The sequence below is a fragment of the Corvus moneduloides genome, chromosome 10 (assembly GCF_009650955.1).
Source record: "Corvus moneduloides isolate bCorMon1 chromosome 10, bCorMon1.pri, whole genome shotgun sequence".
In the NCBI taxonomy this organism is placed as follows: domain Eukaryota; kingdom Metazoa; phylum Chordata; class Aves; order Passeriformes; family Corvidae; genus Corvus; species Corvus moneduloides.
The window spans coordinates 16,888,110-16,908,052 of NC_045485.1; the positions used below are offsets into that span (position 1 = coordinate 16,888,110).

Sequence of the window (19,943 nt, forward strand, 5' to 3'; positions counted from 1 at the left end):
AGAAGTGACTCCAGTCCTCATCTCACCCAAGGCATTTATATAGGGAGTGTCTTCATCTTCTCTACTATTTTCTCCCCTGTCCTGTCCTCTCCCCCACATCGGAGTCTCTCTGTGCACTATGAGAGGAAAGCACAGCATGTCCTTTCCCTCCTTCTTCTATCCTGTCCCTATTCTGCCCTGGTGGTCCCGATTCATGTAGGGTCCGGTTTCTGTTTTTTACGAAGATGTGTTGTTCCTCACCCAAGCTCTCCCTAAGGAGATCATCCCTCCCCCCTTTTCAGGCTTAGAGCTTCATTTGCACCTTCTTTGTCAACAGCACAGGGCGTGGGCTCCCGGAGTGCTCCCGAAACGCCCATCGGCAAAGCCTCTGTGTACATCGGGCTTACGGGAGAGTTTCACGAGCAGAGAGACACTGCTGTGAGAGAAACACCCCCAGCCAGATAACTGGGGTTTTCAACTCCCTCTAGGCACTGAAATACGACCTTGGGTTTCCAATGTGCGCTTTCAGTCCTAGTGATAAAGGGTGTGTTGGAAAGTCCAGGGAAGAAACTCCTTCCCTCCTCCTCTGCCAACACACAGCTCTGCTTTCAGCGCAGGTGGGTCTTGCACTTGGCCAAGGCTTTTCAAGGGTTTCATTCCCATGTAGGCACTGGAATAACTGGCCACATTTAAATACTTATTTAAGTGTTTAACCCTGCTCCCCACTGAAAAATCCAGCCATGTGGGTCACAGCAGGGGCTACTGAGTGCTTCAGAAATACCTGGCTTTGATTTGGGTGTCCTAAAGAGGACTGAAGCACATTGAATGTCAATACTTACAAATCCCACCCTTCTGCTCCTCTCAGTTTCCAGAGACAACTACTTGTTGGAAGATGATTTTACAGGGCCAGCGTATCTCTGAGGATGCTGAGCAGTTGTTAACTGGTTCTGATGTGTCACAAGGTTTCCTACAGCACAGTAATCTGTGTATCTTGAATTTTTCCAGTGTCCAAGGACAGCACAAATAGGTTTGGTCTTATTGATCCCCAGAGGAATTCAGAGCAACATGTGAAAGGGGCTAAGTTCAGCAACCTGAAAAAGATGTGAAACCTCGTCTCCTAAGATTGGCATTGCCCCTAACAGTCTGATCTAGAAATCTGGCAAGAGTTTATGGCAGAGCCTTTCTAGGAAGGACACTGGAGCACTTTATCTTCCCAGCACCAATTACCTGATATGTCATAAGGGCTTAGGAAAAGGGCAGAGGTTGTGGTCCAGGCACAAAAAGGTGAGACATAGCCATACCCTGAGATGAGAATCTTTGAGTAATTGACAAAGTGCTGAGTACAGCTTGGGCTTTTCCTTGGTGTGAATGTGACCCCAAAAACCAGACTCACAGGTACTTGATCCTGATGGCTCGCTTGGCCAGTGGTTGACCAATGTAAATGGTGGTAACTCTGACTTCACAGAGGTAACTCTGTCTTCAGGATTGTCTGAACAGTGGTTCCTGGGGAGGACGTCAGATCTAGTCATTAGGCATCTTCTCCCTTGTCTCTTTGTAATATCACTCCAATGCCCCCTTCCTTCCTTCATCTGATTTCAGGAAGAACAACCTGAGGTTATTCCAAAGAGGAAAATTTTTCAGTGGTGATTCTGAAGGTGGTCAGATTCTTGCCAGTCTCAGGAAAATAATTTCATAACTAGGGCATCAAGTTCATAAATGAGTATGAGCACCACTCATCACTGAACTCCTGGTGGACATTTGGTGAGGTTTGGGTAGAAATGTGATTCTTGCTATAACTGGTCATGGAGGATCAGGACCAAGACCTTGGAGGCATCAGGAACATGATGAGAGCAAACAGGATGGGTAGATGGCAAGGGTTAGGTCTTCACAGAGCCCATTTCCTGGAGGATCTGAGATGTTTTTCTATCTGCACTTAGAAAACTCTTCCATGGATGGTACCAGACATGAATTTTACTTTCTCAGGATCTTGATACACATTGCTCATGGCTCATGCACTATGACACTCACACACACATAGATCTGCCTCCCTCTCAGTCAGGCCTGGGTCTCACTTACTATCCCTGCTTCCCATCTCCTGCCCTGGGACTGTGACACCAGGAACTGCTGCTCTCCGTGTGTTCCTAGCGGCACATGGTGGGGAAAGTGGCCACACTTTGTGGTTGACCCTTCTGACAGGGCATGCTTTCCATTTGCCACATCACTGCTGGACCTCTTCCCCAGATGCCTCACCACACCTGTCCCATCATGACACCATGGTTAGTTTCATACATTCTGAAATGACATTTCTTGTTGATATGATGTAGAGCTACCCTCTATCTACAGCACATAACTCCCTGCTTTTCCCACCATTATCTCTCTAGTACTATGAAACTCATTGTTTCCAGGAATTTGATTGTGTCTGACTTTTGTTTTCTATCTGGCCTCTGGTACAGAATGTCCTGTGAAAGAACAATACTAAAATAGAAAAATTGAAAACAAAGTAAATCCTACCATACGGGTCAAATCTCTTGGCCTCCAAGGGTTGAGTTTTGTGCCATGGAATCTCTATCAGGGCTTCCAGTATTGGTTTGGGAAACAACACATGAGCAGCCAAGTGCAGGACCACCTTTATTCCTCAGCAGTTCACTGCCTTGCATGGGCAAGCCCTGAGGTCTAAGAGCTGTGGGTAATGACACACAAAGAACAGCTTTACACATGCCAAAACCACTTACTTACAGATGAGAAAGATTCCAGTGTTTCTGGGGCATTCTGAGGCACAGTCTTGGGCCCTGCAGTCATTGGCTGATTGCTGATTCAGAAGAGAAGAAAAAGCAAAGGTAACAGGTGAAAACTGAAAAGCCGGGGAGGAGACATGATTCCTTTCAGAGCCCTCACTAGAGGGAGGTTTGGAGGAGAAGTCAGGAGTTCAGCCAGCCTCACACAACTTCGGTGGGTTACATATAAGCACATTTTAGCTACAGCCAGATGAAATCCATCATCTGAAGAGCAGAATTAAACTACTCCCAAAACTGTAACCTCATTACAACCGGTGAGAAAATATGAATCTTTGAATGACTGCAAGAAGAGGGTTGATTATTAGCTTGGTTTATCTCCAGCTGATTAGGAATTCCAGGTCATGTCTGCTGACCAAACATAGATAGGTTTATGCTGTTCCTGTCCCCAATATTTGAGAAGGAGTAATTAATACAGCCTATTTTAAAACATATTTTCAGAATATATTCCCTGTATGTAATCAATATCAAATAAGTCCCATCAGCCCCTCCAACTGATGCTGCCTCCATCAACCACAAATTTCAACACCAAAGAGGAAATCTGAGCTTTGCTCCTGGAAATGACAATTTCAACTCATCTGTGCAGGCAAAAGCTCTGGTTTTGGTGCTGCTCACTGCCTTGTGGTTTTTAGGCAATAGGAGTCATTGAAGGAAGACTTCTCCAATAACCTTTTTGTAAAACTTTGTACTGAATGTCATCTCTGCAGGAGTGAACAGCAGGTGAAGGGTTAAGCTTTCCTTGTGCTGCTGCCCTCTCCAGCCCTGCAAGCTGTGATCTTTGGCTCCTTCAGCTACTACCATGGTCAAACACAGTCTGCCCCTCACTGCAGACAGGGCTGGACACAATCCTGACTAATCCCAGGGAAGATCTGCAGAGGCCTTAGATCCTCCTGACATCTGGGCAAAGACATCTGGGCGCTGCCTGCAAAACAGTGCTTGGAGCTAAGGTTCAGCTGGGGTGTTTCTCCTGGACGGATGGAGGAGTAAGTGGGAGAGAGAGAAGAAAAAGCAGCCTGCAGATAAACAACGAAGTCTTTTTAGTGTTTTTCTAGACAATGTAAACTTGAGCTAAACGCGTGTGGTTCTACCAGTCTGCTCTTTTCCTGCAGAACCTTGGGGACTTCAAATGAAACAGCAAGTCATAGGGTTCAAAAGAAACAAGGTGTTGCACTTTCCTGTGAAGCACAGAGTAAATCTGCAAAACTCCTTCCTGCACAATGCTGCAAGTGCCAGAAGTTTAAAAAAACAAGCAGCTGAATTTATGGAGGGAAAATCGAGTGAATAAAATTAAACTTAAAAGTACTGGCACTGGCTCAAGTTATATTCAGACGTGGATCAGGGCGGGCTGCAACACATTTTGGGGAAGGGTCACTGTGCTTGCATTATTTCCTGGTTCTACTACTGGCTGCTACCAGAAATATGGGCTGGAGTACTCTTGTCTGGCCATTCCCATTTTCTGGTCCAGTTATGGAGCTTGTGCCTTCACTCTGAAACCAGAATAATGCAGCTGTGCCTGCTCTGCACACCTGCTGCTCTGTGCACCTGCCCATACTTACAATAACTTACAATCAGATGTTTACCCTTATACATGAGTTCAAGGATGAAGTCAGGGGAGTCCGGGGGCCAGCTTTGGTGTGCACAAGGACAGGGAACCACATGTGAACCTGTGCTTCCCAAACACAGGCATTGCACAGTGAGACCTTCCCCAAGAAATGTCTGAGAGAAGAGGAAACCAGGCTGCTCATCTGCAAGTCCTGGCAAGTGTTAAGGCTTGTTTTTGCCAGAAAAGGAAACAGGTATCGTTTACTACCCACAGAGCTCAGATCTCTGCTGAGTATAGCGCTGAGGCTGCTCTCTGACTCACACTCCCCCCAAGGGAGTGACATGACCAAGGTGTTGAGCATTTGGCCAGCGCAGCCAGGGCTGTGGCACACGAGGGCAATCTCTTTGAACAATTAGAGGAGTTTCTCTAACTGTAGACAAAAACACCCCAGTTTGATTTCAGGGACTGTCTATGCACACGCCTCTTCTCACTTGGTCATGCTATTGTAAAGGAGAAAAAATTCAACTTGCATGTTTACTTAAGAGCAGGCCAATCACTAAGGACTGTCAGTATGGGAGTACCTTTAGCCTAGAGAATACAGAGGAGATTGCAACATCGTGGATAAACCCAGGTCTTTCAGCTGAGATTAATGATCTGAAGAAATGGTATTTCCCAAAAGTCAGGTATAAAAACTAGGTGAAAATAGAGTGAAAACTCTTTGGGACTTCCAATGAAAAAAAAACCAAAATAACCTCAGGCAGAGGAGGAAAGACAGTGATTATGGAGTAAAAAGAGGTTTTATTTTGCCCTTTGAAGCAGTGCAGAAAATCGTCCAATAAAAGAAATAAGGTATTTTATGTCTCAAAGAAATGAAGGAAGTGCAGAAGAGGAGACAAGGTGCTCTTAGGGATACTGTAAAATCCTCTGCAAATTCCACAGCACTGAGAACATCGACGAGTGATGAAGGGGAAAAGTGGAGTTTCAGTGTTTATCTTGCTATGTAAATTCCTTGTGATGATTCCACAGAAATAGTTTCTGGGTTTTGAAATCTTTCATGAAACATGAGTAAAAAATACCAACCTCAAATTGTCTCTAGAAAGCAAAATACAAATTGGGTGTTCATGAGGCTGGCACTGTGCATGAGGAGACTGTGTAAACTCTGTGTACAGGTTGTCAGGGATGTTCAGTGGTCAAAGAGACACTGGAAACTTGTGTTGCAGCCTGTGAGGACTATGGGAGGTCCGAGAGCACGTGGATGTGTGTCCTTATTGCCTTTCATCGGCTTTGTTTGACCCAAGGCTACTCTGTCACCCAGTAGCACTGCCCAGTGCAGCACCATCAGGGACAGAGGAGCAGTGGGATGGCTGTACAGCCCCTCAGGAGCACAGCGTCCATCTCCAGGCAGATATAGGCTGCAATCCCTCAGTAACCCTCACAGAATATTGCTGTCTCCAGTGTAAGTTCCGTGGCCTCCTGGAAGGGGAAGAAACTGAGCACACATGCTGTCCTACTGTATGAGCAAGCAGTCAGACTCACACTACAGACAGATTTGGCACAAACTGTCTCAAAAGTGCCACCAGGATAAATTCTAAGATAAATCCTAAGTCAAATTTTCCCACGGACAGAGTGGTCATGAATTTCAGTCCATCCAAGAGCTAGCAGCGTGGTCAGGGTGCTACAACACGCATCACATGCTGGTGGCTGCATTTCCCCAAGACCACTCTTGATGTCCCTCCCAGTACAAGTACAGTCGGATCATTGGCACCCGGGACTCCTCCCTGTGCTTTCCTAGAAAGTTCAGCATGAAGTCCAAGTCCTTCCCATACAGAATGGTTCTGTTCCCCCATGTCCTGGCTGCTCAGAGCCTGTAGACAAAGGATCTAAACCTGCTAAAAGTGTCTTGGTAGCTTTTAACCCTGTCCAGATCTGACCTTGCCCTGCAGGAGTCAGTGAGGAGCTGCCCAATCTGTCGGAGTGGGGTCTGGCAGGAGGGTCAGGAAAGGGGTGAGTCAGCTCAGTGCTCTGAAGCACTGGAAACACTGCACATTCCTTGGCAGATGGACACTCTTGGACTGAAATGACTATGCAGATGTCAATGATCAAATCCAGACACTCCTAACTCTGCTCTCCTCAGGTTCACATGAGTTTCTGCCCTGCCTTTTTACCAGGCAAGGGATTGTTCTTCACAGGAACTAGCTCCAATAGCCAGCACCATGCTGGTTTCCCTGCTCCCTGTATCAGAGTTCTTCATGAATACACAGATAAATGCATCTACTTTGTTATCTCTGCATTACCAAAGAAAACTTTACTGCTTTCTTCTTCTTCACTCCCAGAAGTATAAAACTGTGGTCCATGAAGACACAGGAAAACTGAAAATTCTTCAGATGCAGAGTCACAGCTCCCTATTCCTTCGAAAGTGAAAAAAACATGACTGTAAAAGTTTGCTACCAGGCAACTGGGGTGGATTTCATCACACCAGCACTGCTGCCTGGACAGTGGGGACCTGCAGCCCCAAGTGTTTCCAGAGCAAAACAGCCTTGCTTTGTATCTGCCCGGTGGGACAAGATTGCAGTGGCTTTTCTCCCCTTTGACCCCCCGGCATTGCACAGGACAGGTAGGTAATCATGAGCCTGTTTGTCTGTTTGCAAATCTCAGGAAGCAGCTCCAGCAAAATCTCCTAAGTCATCAGAATGCAGCAAAACACGGTGTCAAAACAATGCAACCCCATCCGTACCTCCAGCAGGACCTTTATCAGGAATTACCACCTGTTTATCTCAGAGTCTGGGATTACAGCAGGTCCAGGCTGAAGGACCCCTCCATCCAGCCTGTGGTGAGAGCAGGCAGCACCACCCAGCTCATGCCATGCCCTCTGAAGGAGACAGCATTTCTTCACTTTGCCTGTTCTGAGTCGGATGTGTCAATATTCAAATATTCACGCAAGAGAAAGGGAAACTATAGTAACTGGACAAACACACACCCAAGAGAGAGGACACTCCTTCCTGGTCTGTAATCCCCTGGTTCAATACAATTTAGCAAGTCACTGAAGTGAAATTTCTCCCACTAACGCAGAGGTGTACGGGACACTGTTCTTACTAAAATGGTAGGTTCAAAAGTTTGGATTTGTACGTGGATGATGAGTGTTTGCACAGCTGCCTCTCTGAAAGCCCTTAAAAATCATAGTACTCATAATTCCCATGACTGCGCTACTGCCTCCTCTGTAGCTGGTTGTCCCACGTGTGCTGCATGTCCAGGAGCCAGGCAGCGAATCTGCCAGGAGGGGAATGCCCCCCTGCCTTGCCTGGCGGCACTGAGGTGGCTGGGGAAGGTGGTCACACATGCAGCAACTGGACAAGTGGAACTGGCACAGCCCCATCCCCACTTCCCTGCCCACTGTGCTGGCTCCTGGAGGGAGGGACAGCCAAGTTTACAGCTCCAGCAGGTGAAGAACAGCAGCGGGCTGCCAGTCCCAAGGAAAGCGAGAGGGAGTTCTCACTCTCAGGACCCCCAGCTCTAGGAGGGGGCAGATCCACGAGCACAACCAGGGCACCCTTCGGAGGTGCCAAAACATCCAGAGGTGCCACCTCATCCCGCTGTGGGGGACAGAAGGGACGGTTCCACGAGGCCTTTCTCCAAAGGGAGGGGCAGGGCGGGGCGGGGGTCACCTGGGGCTGTGGGTCAGGCCGAAACCCTGAGGGAGGGGTCGCTCCGGGTGCGTTCGGGGCGGGGGTCACCTGGGGCTGTGGGTCAGGCCGAAACCCTGAGGGAGGGGTCGCTCCGGGTGCGTTCGGGGCTGGGGTCACCTGGGGCTGTGGGTCAGGCCGAAACCCTGAGGGAGGGGTCGCGTTCGGGGCTGCGCGGGCCGCGGGAGCCCCGCGGGGCGGGGCCGGGGCGCGGCCGGCAGGGGGCGCGCTGCGCGCGGGTTTAAGAGGCGCGCGGGGCGGCGCGCGGGCGGCAGAGCGGCGCGCGGGGTCGTGCGGAGCGCGCTCTCCGTCCCCTCGCTGCCACCGTCCCCCGGGCCCGCAGACATGGCCAGCGGAGGGCTGCAGCTCCTGGGCTTCGTCATGGCCTTCCTCGGCTGGATCGGCATCATCATCAGCACCGCCATGCCCCAGTGGAAGATGGCATCCTACGCGGGGGACAACATTGTCACGGCCCAGGCGCTCTACGAGGGGCTGTGGATGTCGTGCGCCATGCAGAGCACGGGGCAGATCCAGTGCAAGGTGTACGACTCGCTGCTCAAGCTGGAGAGTAAGTTGGGGCTGGGAAGTGGTGAGGGTGTTGGAGTGTCCGTCCCGTCGGGGCTGTCCCCTCCACCCCAGCGCCTCTTGCTCCGGTCGGGGCGGAGGGTACCAGTCCCGCAGGGCCATTACCCCGTGTCGGTGTCGGTCCTGTGGAAGCTCAGGCTGAAGTACTTAGACTGGGTTTGCCAGTCCTGTTGCACGTCCAGTCGTCGTCATCCGTGTCGTCCCCTCGCCCCTCCGAGTGCCTGTCGCGATGGGGGTGCCACTCCTTTCGGGTGTCACGGTCTCTGTCCCGTTGGATTTACTCAGCCTGTCCCTTCGGGGTTGAAGGTGCGGGGCTCGGGGTCCCCCATCTCTTTCATGATTCCTAATCCTGTCGGGGGTCGGATGCGTGTTTCTTGGGGTTCCCCGCTGGCTCTTCCCGCCGGAGCTGGGGGTCACTCCCCGGTGACGGGGGCACCCTCGGCAGTGCCTCCTCCCCGGGCGGGGAGCGGGGGCGCCCGGGGGGCAGTGCCCGGGCAGGAGCAGGAGCTACTCCGCATCCCCCTGCCGGTCCCCCTCCAGAAAATGTCCCGGGGGGAGGAAAGGTCAGATTCTCTACGTGTGTTCCGGAAAGCGCCTTGTTTGCGAACAAGAGCTTTTGGCTGTGGAGGTCCCGCGAAGGACTGGGTAGCCCTGGTTGGGCACGGCTGAGCAGGAGCAGAGCTCAGCAGCGTGGCCGTAGTGGGCTTTTGGAGCACGGGTCCTATTTGCCTTTGACTGTTTTGGTCTTTTGTTTCCTGGGAAAGTCGCTGATGCTCCCGTGGGGCTTTTAAGCAGAGGGCTGGCAGGTGAGCTGGCTTCCTGCCCAGCTAGCACTGCCTGTAGTTTTTAGGCAGGTCGGTGTGCCGAGATAATGTTTGGGTCTCTTATCTTATCCTGGGACGGCAAAGCCCATCTCATGCAGGCAGGAGCTGCAGCCCGGCTGGCTGGGGTATCAGCCTGGCTGCTGGGGTGTCATTCGGATGCTCAAGCCGAGCTGGAGCCACACAGAGGGCTGTTTCTAGAGCGCTGGGGCAGATAACTTATGCTGACACCCAAAGGGGTTAAAAAAAATTTACTCCTTTCTCAATACCCCTCGTCTCATCCCGAGTCCTGGAACACCCTCATCCTTCCCTAATTAATAAAATAATAATTGCCACCTTGGTCACCTTCTCCTTCCCAAAGGAACGAGCAGGCAGTTTCACGTAAGCCGAGGTCCGCGGGGAGTGTCCCCGAGTCCGATTGCTTCGGCCCTTCCTGTATGTCCCGCGGTGAAGCCGGACCCACCTTCGTGGCCAGCCCACATCAGTCTCTCCTGCTCCCTTGCCCCAAGCCCCCGTGGGCCCTGCAGCTGGCGGAGGTGCGGATTGCTCTCATCGGGAGTGCTGCGCACCCACTTGGCACTCGCAGAGTGCGGGGCTGTGGTAATCGGGGCAGGGCTGAGCGTACAGTCCGGAGTGGTAATTATGTGTAAGCTCAGCTTCAAGCCTCTTATCTCTCACTGGAGGTGGGGGGCGAAGATGCCAGCAGCTGCTGAGGAATCTCCATCCACCCCCTGGATAGCTTGCGAAAGGTAACCTTGCCTCGGGGGCTGTATACAGCCCTTTGTGCTGTAAATGAGACCCACCTGCGGAGCCCGCCTTGAACAGACTCCCCAAAACCTGCCCCAGGCCCTCCGGCCCTGGCCCATTCAGGGCTGAGCGCCGAAACCAGCTGCTCCCCTCACCTTTGTCCCGCGAACAATACGGGCTCTTCTCTTCCAGGGCTGCGAGGGAGGGAGGTGATGGGGACCGAGGCTGAGCTTGTAGTGGCCTTTTCTGTTCTCGCCGAGCTCTGCAGGACAGAATGCCTGAGAATTCTCAAATATCACAGGGGATGTTATCCTCACAGGGAAAATCAGTGAGGGCTGGCAAAAAGACTCCTCGTTCTTGCGGTCCCTCAGCTTGCTTAGGCTGTGCCTTTCCCGCTTGAAAGCGGATCATGCCTGGGGAAATACACCTTATCTGTCGTTTTCCCTCCTCATATCCCTTCAAGGTCTTACAGCCACATGGGCTTGGGCAGGGACTTGCAATGCTGGTTTGGATGGAGGTGCGAAAAAAAAGACCAAACAAAACCCCCAAACCGTTTATAGCCAATTCAACAGCCACACCCCGGGACAGGTGCAGTGGAGAGTTCCCTTACTGCATTCATCTGAGTCCTGGTGAAGGTGGCACAGCTGTGTGGGCAGAACTTCTGCCTGGCCACGCTTTCCTGCCAGAGCTTCACATGCCCCAGGTGCTCTGAGCCACATGTCAGAGCCTCATGTGCTGATGGGAGAGGCTCAGATCTGTAATTACGTTGTCCCTGTGGAAAGGACTGAACCTTCTTGCACCTGCAGTAACTCGTGTTTGTGGGAATGCTGGAAGGCTTTACCAGCAAGCTTTGGAGTAGCTGATAGCTGTTGCCATTGCTCTGGATGTGTCAGTGTTTGGCTGCAAGGCAGAGATGGGGTTGGCACAAGCTGATGAGCACCATTAGCCAACCGAGGGGCCTCCAGCTGCCCGTGTGGGCACACTGCTGGAGTGCACCCATGCTGGCACTTCTCCCGCAGCTGTGTTCAGCTGAGGGCTTATGTCACTGCTCCTATTCAGGCAACAGAAAGGCTGCGTTTTGCTGGCTTACGTGAAAAGCAGCGTGTGGCCACACGCAGACATTCAGGCAACAAATGCCACCCTTGCAACAAGGCTTTATTGCACAGCCTCAGCATTGTTCTTGTGGCCCTCCAGCATGGTCCATGGAGCTTAGCTCAGCTTTGTGCTCCTCGGGGTCTCAGGGGGATGGTCTCAGACAGGAGGGAGTAGGGCTCCTGGTACCTTTCTCTGAAAGTTTTCAGCCCCACCTAATCGCGTTCTCATGTTCAGAGCAGATGTTCTGGATCCTGTCTAGGCTGTTATAGCTGAAGATACTCATCGACCTGTTTGGTTTTGCTGGGAGAGGTTCTGTGCTTGAGACAAGCTGAGACTCACCTATCAATTCATCACCAAACCTAGTACATGCACAATGAGCCTTTGTGCCCTAGCCCAGAAAATAAACAAGGTTTTGAATGCCCTCTGGGTCAAGCAACATCGCTGAAATGTGAAATCTTCCCTCCTGCACCTTTACCACCCTGGCTGAGCCTGTTCCAGGAGCTGGGGAAGAGAATGGGTGGGGGAAGGAACGGTTCATGCTCAGGTTACTGCTGCTCAGTTCTGGTGGTAGGGGAGTTGGGAGGGTGGCCCAGGGAGGGACAAAGCATGAGGGACATGTGTCCAATTCTCCCATCTTTAGATCTTGATTAAGCAGGTAGAACCTGCTGGTGGTATCTGTGCTTTCATGTGGGTTAAGGGTTAATTTGCTACCGTGTTTCTCAATCCCTGTTCCTTCCTGATGAAAAATCATGATTGAGCGATAAAGGTCTCACTTGTGCTGGCTTTGAGAAGGTAGAGGGTTACTTGGAATGCCACCGAGGCTGTTCCTGTGCAGTGCCCTGGTGTGTCTGCAAGAGGGGATGGGAGTCTGTTGCAACACACTGGCTTTATTGCTCTACAAGCAGCTTCTAAGCGGCTTTAGCTGTTACTATGTGTTACTAAATCTCTTGGTAAGGGAATTTCCAGGCTTTGTGGGAAAACAGGCTGCCCAGGTCTCCTCTGACCAGGAACCTGGAAATGGTGGTACCATGCTTGTCTTGCCACCAATCTTTGTCAGTGAGCGTAGGAGGGAGGACACTGAACCTTACTTGCTTTCAGATACACAGCGTTCAAGCCCACTGTTACCTACTGAACTTACCTCTTTGCACTGGGCATGCAGTGGGGAGTTCCCAACCTTCCCATTTTTTCAAGAAACAGGACCCAGAGTCCCTGTTCTGCCTCGATACCTCTGTACCGTCTTCTAGACTGGTAGGGAGGCACTTTAAAAGTGTCCAGATTGGAATCTGATGCTGATGGGTATGCAGGGTGGGCCTTTGCAGTGTCTGGTAAGGGGGTTGAAAGCCTCCAAGCCATTAGCAGCTTTTGGGTGCAGTGAGAACGACTGCGAAGTGTGAGAGATGTTTGCTGGCCACCTCTGAAGCTGTTAACTGCTTGCTCTCTACTGCACAAAAGTAACTTTCGAATGCAGGCGGGGCAGACCAGCAGGATCTCAGGTCCCTCTCCTTCCAGGGGATCCAGCTTTCGTGAAACCCTGGTGGGAAGGCTTTGAAGGCTGCTGACTTCTCTTGGAGGCGGACAGTGGAACATGCTTCCTATACTGCAGGGGTGCTTGTAGCTCCTGGGGAACTTCCCTCCTAAGGATTAGAGGGAGCTGCACAGCATCTGTCTCACCTGTATTCTGTCATCAGTTAGCTGGATGGAGGCCCATGGGAAGGGAAGGAAAAGTCCTTATTTTAAATTAAGGCAGTTGATGAGCATCCCTATCAGAGAATAATCTGCACACAGAGCCATTACAGCAATTTTGCCTTACAAACAGGCATTACAAAAATCCCATGGCACTTTCCCAACAGCTTTTCTGTAATATAAATGACATAAACACATTGAATAAGGAAATGGGATGATAGAAAAAACCCTCAAACATCTGCAGGTGAAATACTGAAGTACTTTTTTATATAACTAAGCAGTTACCAGCAATTACTTCTGTCTCAGCTGATAGTTATGGGAAGGAAAAGTATTACTTAAGCTTCAGAAACCACTAACAAGAATTCTGAATGGTTTGTCAGTATGTTTTTAAAACAAGTGGGGCTTATTCTGTGAAACAGGTGTTATCTGCAGCAGCATGTTTGTTATTTTAGGCCTTGCAGAATGCAGATATGTTATTAACTGTCTTCAGTAGTTTTACGCCTCTGTTCTTCAGTTCTTGCTGCTTTCTTGCTGTGGGCTTTTCAGGCCATGTCTCTCATTGCTAACCAGCAATCAAAAGGCTTGGCTTCAGAGTCAATACTGGTTTATGTTGACAAAATACTGTTGCCGTCTGAAAGCTGTTGTTTGGTGCCAGACCAGTCTGTCTCACCTTGTGTAGGACTGTTTTTTTCCCCAAGGGCTCCCAAGACTGCCTGGGCTTTCCTGTTCCTGTTGGCGAGACAGTTGCAGCAGCAAGGAGTGTTGGGGAAATCCTGTTTTCCCTCTAATATGGTAGAAGTTGTAAAGTTAAATTGCTGTGGATTACTTTTACTTGCTGTCGGTAGCCTGTCCTGTTTAGCAGGTTGAGACAATATTGTACTTGTATAATTTTGGATTTTTAAAGCATCTGGAAAGGCCCGTGTGAACAACAGAACTATTATTAAAGTAGCTTTCCCAGCCCGTGGATGTGAAGCTTCCACTGACAGCGCATCTGTTAATGTGTAGTTAATAACTGGGAGCTTGTATGATGATTAACTGTGGCCAGTGCACTGCACACATTGCAAAAGTGGTAGGAGGACAAAAGCGCTGCCTCCCAGGCTGTGCTGGGAGCTCGGGGCCGGTGGAGGATGGCTGGCTAACACAGTCATGGCACATTACAGCTTCTTGGGACAAAGGAACAGAATGTTCTGCAAAGGCTCCAACCTGTTTTTCTGTCCCACTTCAAGTTTCCTACATATTTCTGTCCCTTTATGCCATGGAGCCATGCATGAGGAGGGGGCGAGGGCACCAGGAGTTGTCCCACCAGCGTCTGCTGAGAGTGGGCAGCCCTGGGGAATGCTCACAATGCTGTATTTTGTTCGGCTGCTCCTGCAAAGCTGTCGTGGCATGCATCCAGTTAATACTTAAACATCTTGAGATATTAGTGGGTTTCATAGTTGGGTTTTTAGAGGTCATATAAACTTTTTCCAGCATTTCTCTGTGTTTGTCCCTTGGCACTGTGTGTGAAGGTGAAATGTTTCTTCCCACCCTTATAATTGGTTTTTTAGTTTTTAGAAGATAGCATTGCCTATTTTGAGCTTCATGAAAGATCTCTTTCAAAACCCTCTCCTATAAAGTCATTTCTTCTGCAGCAAGACTGAGCCCAATTTACTGTAGTCTTGATAAAACCAGTTTGGTACCTCTGCCGAAAATACAGTTTCCCATGCGTAGTACAAACTGGTATTCAGCCATGGGCCTCTCCGGAGCTGCTGCTGTAGGGCACAATTTGGCCTTTAATGTATGGAGGCAGAGTTGGGTTTCCTGAGTGGCAACCTGTCAGTTGAAGTCTTTCTGAACATTGGCATTACTTTTGTAAGGTAGAAATTATATTTGGAGTGTAATCTCTGACACTGGAGATAAATCAATTAAAAACGAGTTTGGATCTGCAGTGGTGATTTATGCTAAAGTGACAAATGGCTTTGTTAATGTGTTTCTGTACTTGGTGCAGCAGATGGGTTTTGATTAACACATGGGTGGTGCGGAGGTGTGTCACCTTCCCCTTTGAAGAAAGGGAGAGATATTAGCCAAGCTGATGGAGGACTTTTTCCCAAGAAAGCAAACACTCATCTTATAAACGTGTGTTCCTTCCTGTTGCTCTGATTGTCTTTTTGTGTTGTGTGTAAGTGGTTTCGTAATCTATTTACAGAACAATAAGGCTGTGTGTGAAGGGGCAGATCCAGATCTGTTTTAATGCAGAATTAGAGCTTGGTGTTGGTGTGGGTCACAGGAGTTTTCCTGCACAAGCAGTTCTGTGGGACAAAGTGTAGTAAAGGACCTGCAGGGGCTGGCTGTGTGGCCGTACTCTCCTCCTAGCTGGTGTCAGGTCTGAGCTCTGAGTTTCAGATTGAGCCACAGAGCCCATTGTTGTGGCAGGGACTCGGGTGGGTTCACCATGCCAGCCCTGAGTGTGCAGGTGCTCTGTTGAAGGCTTAAATCTTGCAGTTGTTCAAGCCTGAAATGCTTTGCAGAGTTCTATCAGGATGCAGTCAGGGCGTTTTGAGGGGTGAGCTCCAGACCTGAGATTATGTGTCAGGGGACACTTGTGCCTTGGTTATAGCATGCTCCTTGGAATTTATTCCTTTTATTAACCAGCCCTGTTTGTTCTCAGGGCTTTACAGGGCTGTATATTAAAATCCATGCTGTTCAAACAAACTTGATTTGCCAGACAATAAAGCTCAGGCTCTTATTGCACTGCTAGTCAGGTGTTTTGTCACCTGAGGGTTTTTTTTAGTAATGACTTTGTTTATATCACTACTTGTCTTTCTGTCTTTGGTATCAAGAAAATCTGAGTTCAGTAGCTCACATTCCTAGAGTTAGTGTGTCAATGCCTTCAGATGAGTCCATATAAAACCAAAATCCTGGGTAAAGTACATCAAGTCTGTCTGCTGAGAAATCAGGCAAATTCCATGCTTGCCTACGGGAGGCATCACCCCATGCTCCAACTCTTCAAAGCACAAGAGGCTCTTTAAGCATTTGAGTGTCTTTGAGTCAGTTAAATATTTTAAAGAAAAGAAAACAAAGTATTTTTGAATTGGCTGGGAAAATCCTATTTCTTTTGCAATTGTATTTTTGTACCCTCTGTGACTCAAACTGAGAATTTAGCACCAAGAAAAAATCTAAATCAGCACTGAGTTATTTGTATAAAAGACAGGTTTTGGAAGTGTTGAGCAGTTAAGGGGCCTTGCTGTCTGCTGTGGGACTATTCATATGTATGTCACTATTCATATTAAAACGTGTGCTTAAGTACTTTGTCAAGGTAGAGCCTAAATCTGAATACTTCTTTTGATAAACAGATATGTCCTTCCAATTGGGATTCAAATGATCAAGGAACAAAAGATGTCTGAGGGCAATTCCCAGGTCATTTCCTGCAAAAACCGCTGCCTGCCCTTGTTTGCCATGCATTTTAGAAGAGGCTGAGTCCTCTGATCCTGATGCATGACAGTCTTGAGACTAAAGCTGAAAAAGAATGTCTTGCTTGGATGTATCCTGTGTACCAGGGAGTGGGAATATTTAGATACATGATTGCTGAGCCCAGTAATTTGAATTTCGATTTGTATCTTGAGTTTTCTTTGAGGGTAACTCAAATCCTAATGTCTTCCAGGCAGCCTGCAGGCCACAAGGGCTTTGATGGTGGCTTCAATACTCCTGGGGCTTGTCGGAGTGTTTGTTGCTGTGACAGGCATGAAATGCATGAAGTGCATGGAAGATGATCAGGTGAAGAAGATGAGGATGGCTGTCTTCGGTGGGGTGATCTTCATCATTTCAGGTTGGTAACCTACAGATGTGCTGAGTGTTCAGTGTGCTGTTTCCTAGGTGGCATATATCCTGTGATGAATGTGCAAGGGCTTGATGAGTTGCTCCAAAAGCATTTTGGTCTGGGAACTCCTTAGAGGCCTTTGACACAGTAGTTCAGGCTACCTGAGGCATCTTGGCACTGGCATTGCACTCTCTGTATGGACTTCATGCTTTCTGTACCTGTTGGCAGAGCTGAGTTTGACCTTGCTTCAGTGAAAAAAGTCTGTCAGCAGAGCAGTCCTGCCTTTGCTGCAGTGTAACTGGGGGAAACCTCAAATCTGTTCTTACCTTCTCTCCCAACCAGCACTAACTGAAACAGCTCAGAACCTCCAGGGTAGCAGCAGCTCGGCTTTACTCCAGATGCTGATTCTGCTGCAGTGATTTTGCTGATTGTTTTTTCTTAAGCCATGACATTGTGCTCTCTTTACGTGCAGGTCTGGCAGCACTGGTGGCCACGTCGTGGTACGGCAACAGAGTGGCTCGGGCCTTTTATGACCCTTTCACCCCTGTCAACACCAGGTACTGACCCTTTTGGTGTAACACCCTATAGTTCAGCATGACAAATACTCACAGAGCTTAGTTTTGAATAGCAGTTGCTCAAAATAAAGAAGGGAATTTTCTGAACTAGCTGGGTTGTATCCAAACTGTGCAGAAAGAGCTGGGACTAGATCTCATTATCCATGTGCTTCTTAGGTCTTGGCTTTAAGGCAGCATCCCTGCCAGAGACCTCTCTGGTGGGACTTCTGCGATTTTTACCCCACTGCATGCTACAGGCCTGGTTTGCACAGAGCTTGGCCTGCAGCTCTGGGGTGACCCAAAATACTGGACAAAGCCAGCTCTGAGCTTTGAGGGTCAACAAAGCCTGACTGCTCCAAGCTGCTGCCTTGCAGGAAGCCACATCCATCCCAGTTTTGGCTTCCTTCTGCTTTGTGTGAATGTATTACTCCAAGTAATATCCCTGGATTACAGTGATTTTCACTTTTTCCCTTCTTTCTTTAGATTTGAATTTGGGTCAGCTCTCTTCATTGGCTGGGCAGCTGCATCTCTGGCCATACTGGGGGGATCCTTCCTCTGCTGCTCCTGTCCACGGAGAGAAACTTCATATCCACCCACCCGAGGCTACCCAAAAAATGCCTCCTCCACAGGGAAGGATTATGTATAATGAAACAAAGAAGAGGAACCACCAGCACTGGTAGTGAAAGCATTTTGGAGAGGACACTACAATGCCACTGTCCTGAGCAGAGTCCAGGCTCTAGGTTCTGCCTTCCTCTTCTCCCAAAAATGTGTATATTTTTGTAATCCTCTTTGCTACTGGACATAACTTCTCCTTTCTCTCCCAGCCCGTGGAGGAAGGCTAGCCTAGATTCATAGGTATTGCCACTGGAAAGATGAAACCTCCAAGCTTGGGTTAAGTTTAGTTTTTGGGAGTAAAAGGGAAAATGATACTGTTTTTATAGACGGATGTTGGTGCTTTTTTTAGTTGTTTGTTTTGGTTTTTTTTTAAAAATAGATGGTAACAATTCAGTCCCATATCCCATTAAGTTAGAGCCCAGTGTGGTGTGTGTAGAAATTAAAGGAACATATATTATATACAAAATGATGAAACCAATAGCTTAAGGGGAAACATAATTTTGGGGAAAAGACTTTACATGTAGGAATGTTTGAAGAGATATAAAATTCTCTTGTACTGTCTTATTGGCATCATCTTCAGCACCCTCCTTGCCATGCAGACAAAGAGTCAGAAACAAATTGCTGTGACTTCAGTGGAAATCCATGCTGTCTGTGCACATGCTGTTGGCCAATGGAAGATGCAGTGTGAGGTAGAGACCACAGAAGTTATCAGACTCCCAAAGCATCTGCAGGTTTCCCTGGTGCCAGGGAAGAGCTCAAGGAAAAGGATTGCCTTCTGTTTTCACTGTGTTTCTCTGAGGCTGTAGCTGTTCCTTAGACACTAAGAGCTGCCAGTGATTGTTTCTCCCTGTTCCCACCCTGGCAGCTGAGCTTGAAGCTTTATCCCCTTGTGTGTGTTACAGGTTACCTTTTAACACTCTCCTCTTTCCTCAAGTCTTTCTTGTTTGGGCTTAGTTTGGCAGCAGATCAACAAATCTCTGTTTGCCTGATGCAGCTAGCTGTGTTAAAGCAAACTGAATGCACTGCCACTCCCTGATGTTTCCCCAAGGATACCTCACACGCTGCCATTCCATCCTGTCTGTTTCTTGTAAACACTTTCAGTGATGATAGGAAGGCAAATTCCAAGAAAACTGACCCAAAGGTTATGGCATTTGCTTGTAATCCAAGCTCACCAAAGAGGAAGAAACAAACATTTTAAAGATGTAGCCATCCTTGCATATTGAGTCATATCCAAAAAAAAAATAATAATAATGCTGTTCATCAAAGGTTCCCACCCCTTTCCCTGAAACACCCAGTCAGTCACTTGGTGTTGGCTGACACTGGGAGTTAAGTCTTGTAATTCCTAAAGGGATGGTGCCACTTCTCCAAAGCTCAACCTTTTTGTATAGAAGGAAACTGGTGCTTCTGACCAGGCTTTATAATTGTGTATATGTTCAGAGGCATCAGATCTCTTGATTTCCTTCTGTAGACAGGGAGAGCTATGTACCATGTTGGTGGTCTGTACAAGCCTTGTACCTCTGTTTTACCTGACTCCTGCAGCATAAAGTTACTAAAAGAAACCAACCAGAGCATTTGCTTCAGGCTTGAGTTGATGTTGGCCTGTACTTGGAGCTGGGCCATGTGGCTTCCCCTTCTCCATGGGGAATTGCCTGTGCACAGCAGCTGCCTCGAGAGACCTCTTGTCTTGGGAGATGGCAGCTCAGGTCACATTAAAGAGCTGCTGAAGTCTGTGCTTTTGTATTTGCATTAACCCTGAGCCAGGGAGCAGATGCTTGTATTGGGAACTTGTACAAAGTGTTTTAAAAATTTCAATAAATGGACTTTTTTAAGGAAAATCAGACTACTACTTCATTTCTTGTTTTTGAGCAGAACTTGGAATGGTGCACATGGAAGTGAAGAGTGGGAACTTGGGCTTTTGGGAGCCTGTCTGCCAGGATGGAGTTTGTTTAGCTGTGTGTATCTACAGCAGACATAGGTGGGGACAGATCTTCTGCAGTGAGTCAGGCAGTTGTGGCCTCTGGCAGAAGCTCACCCAGTAATCTGCTCCGATTGC

At 48.7% G+C, this 19,943-nt stretch overlaps 1 protein-coding gene across 1 annotated transcript; it reads left to right on the plus strand.

Annotated features, from left to right (window-relative positions):
• Positions 1 to 8,255: 8,255 nt before the first annotated feature.
• CLDN1 (claudin 1) lies at positions 8,256 to 19,725 on the plus strand. The gene is made up of 4 exons (XM_032119786.1): positions 8,256 to 8,562; positions 16,566 to 16,730; positions 17,194 to 17,278; positions 17,759 to 19,725. Exons 1-4 carry the CDS (start codon positions 8,340 to 8,342, stop codon positions 17,919 to 17,921), a joined length of 636 nt encoding a protein of 211 aa, XP_031975677.1. The 5' UTR covers positions 8,256 to 8,339; the 3' UTR covers positions 17,922 to 19,725.
• Positions 19,726 to 19,943: the final 218 nt, after the last annotated feature.

Bases quoted from the DNA above. Each gene is read 5' to 3' on its own strand.
- CLDN1 (XM_032119786.1), top strand. From the start codon at position 8,340: ATGGCCAGCGGAGGGCTGCAGCTCCTGGGCTTCGTCATGGCCTTCCTC. The intron at 8,563-16,565 runs GTAAGTTGGGGC...AATGTCTTCCAG, and splicing joins CTCGCTGCTCAAGCTGGAGA to GCAGCCTGCAGGCCACAAGG. The intron at 17,279-17,758 runs GTACTGACCCTT...TTCTTTCTTTAG, and splicing joins TTCACCCCTGTCAACACCAG to ATTTGAATTTGGGTCAGCTC.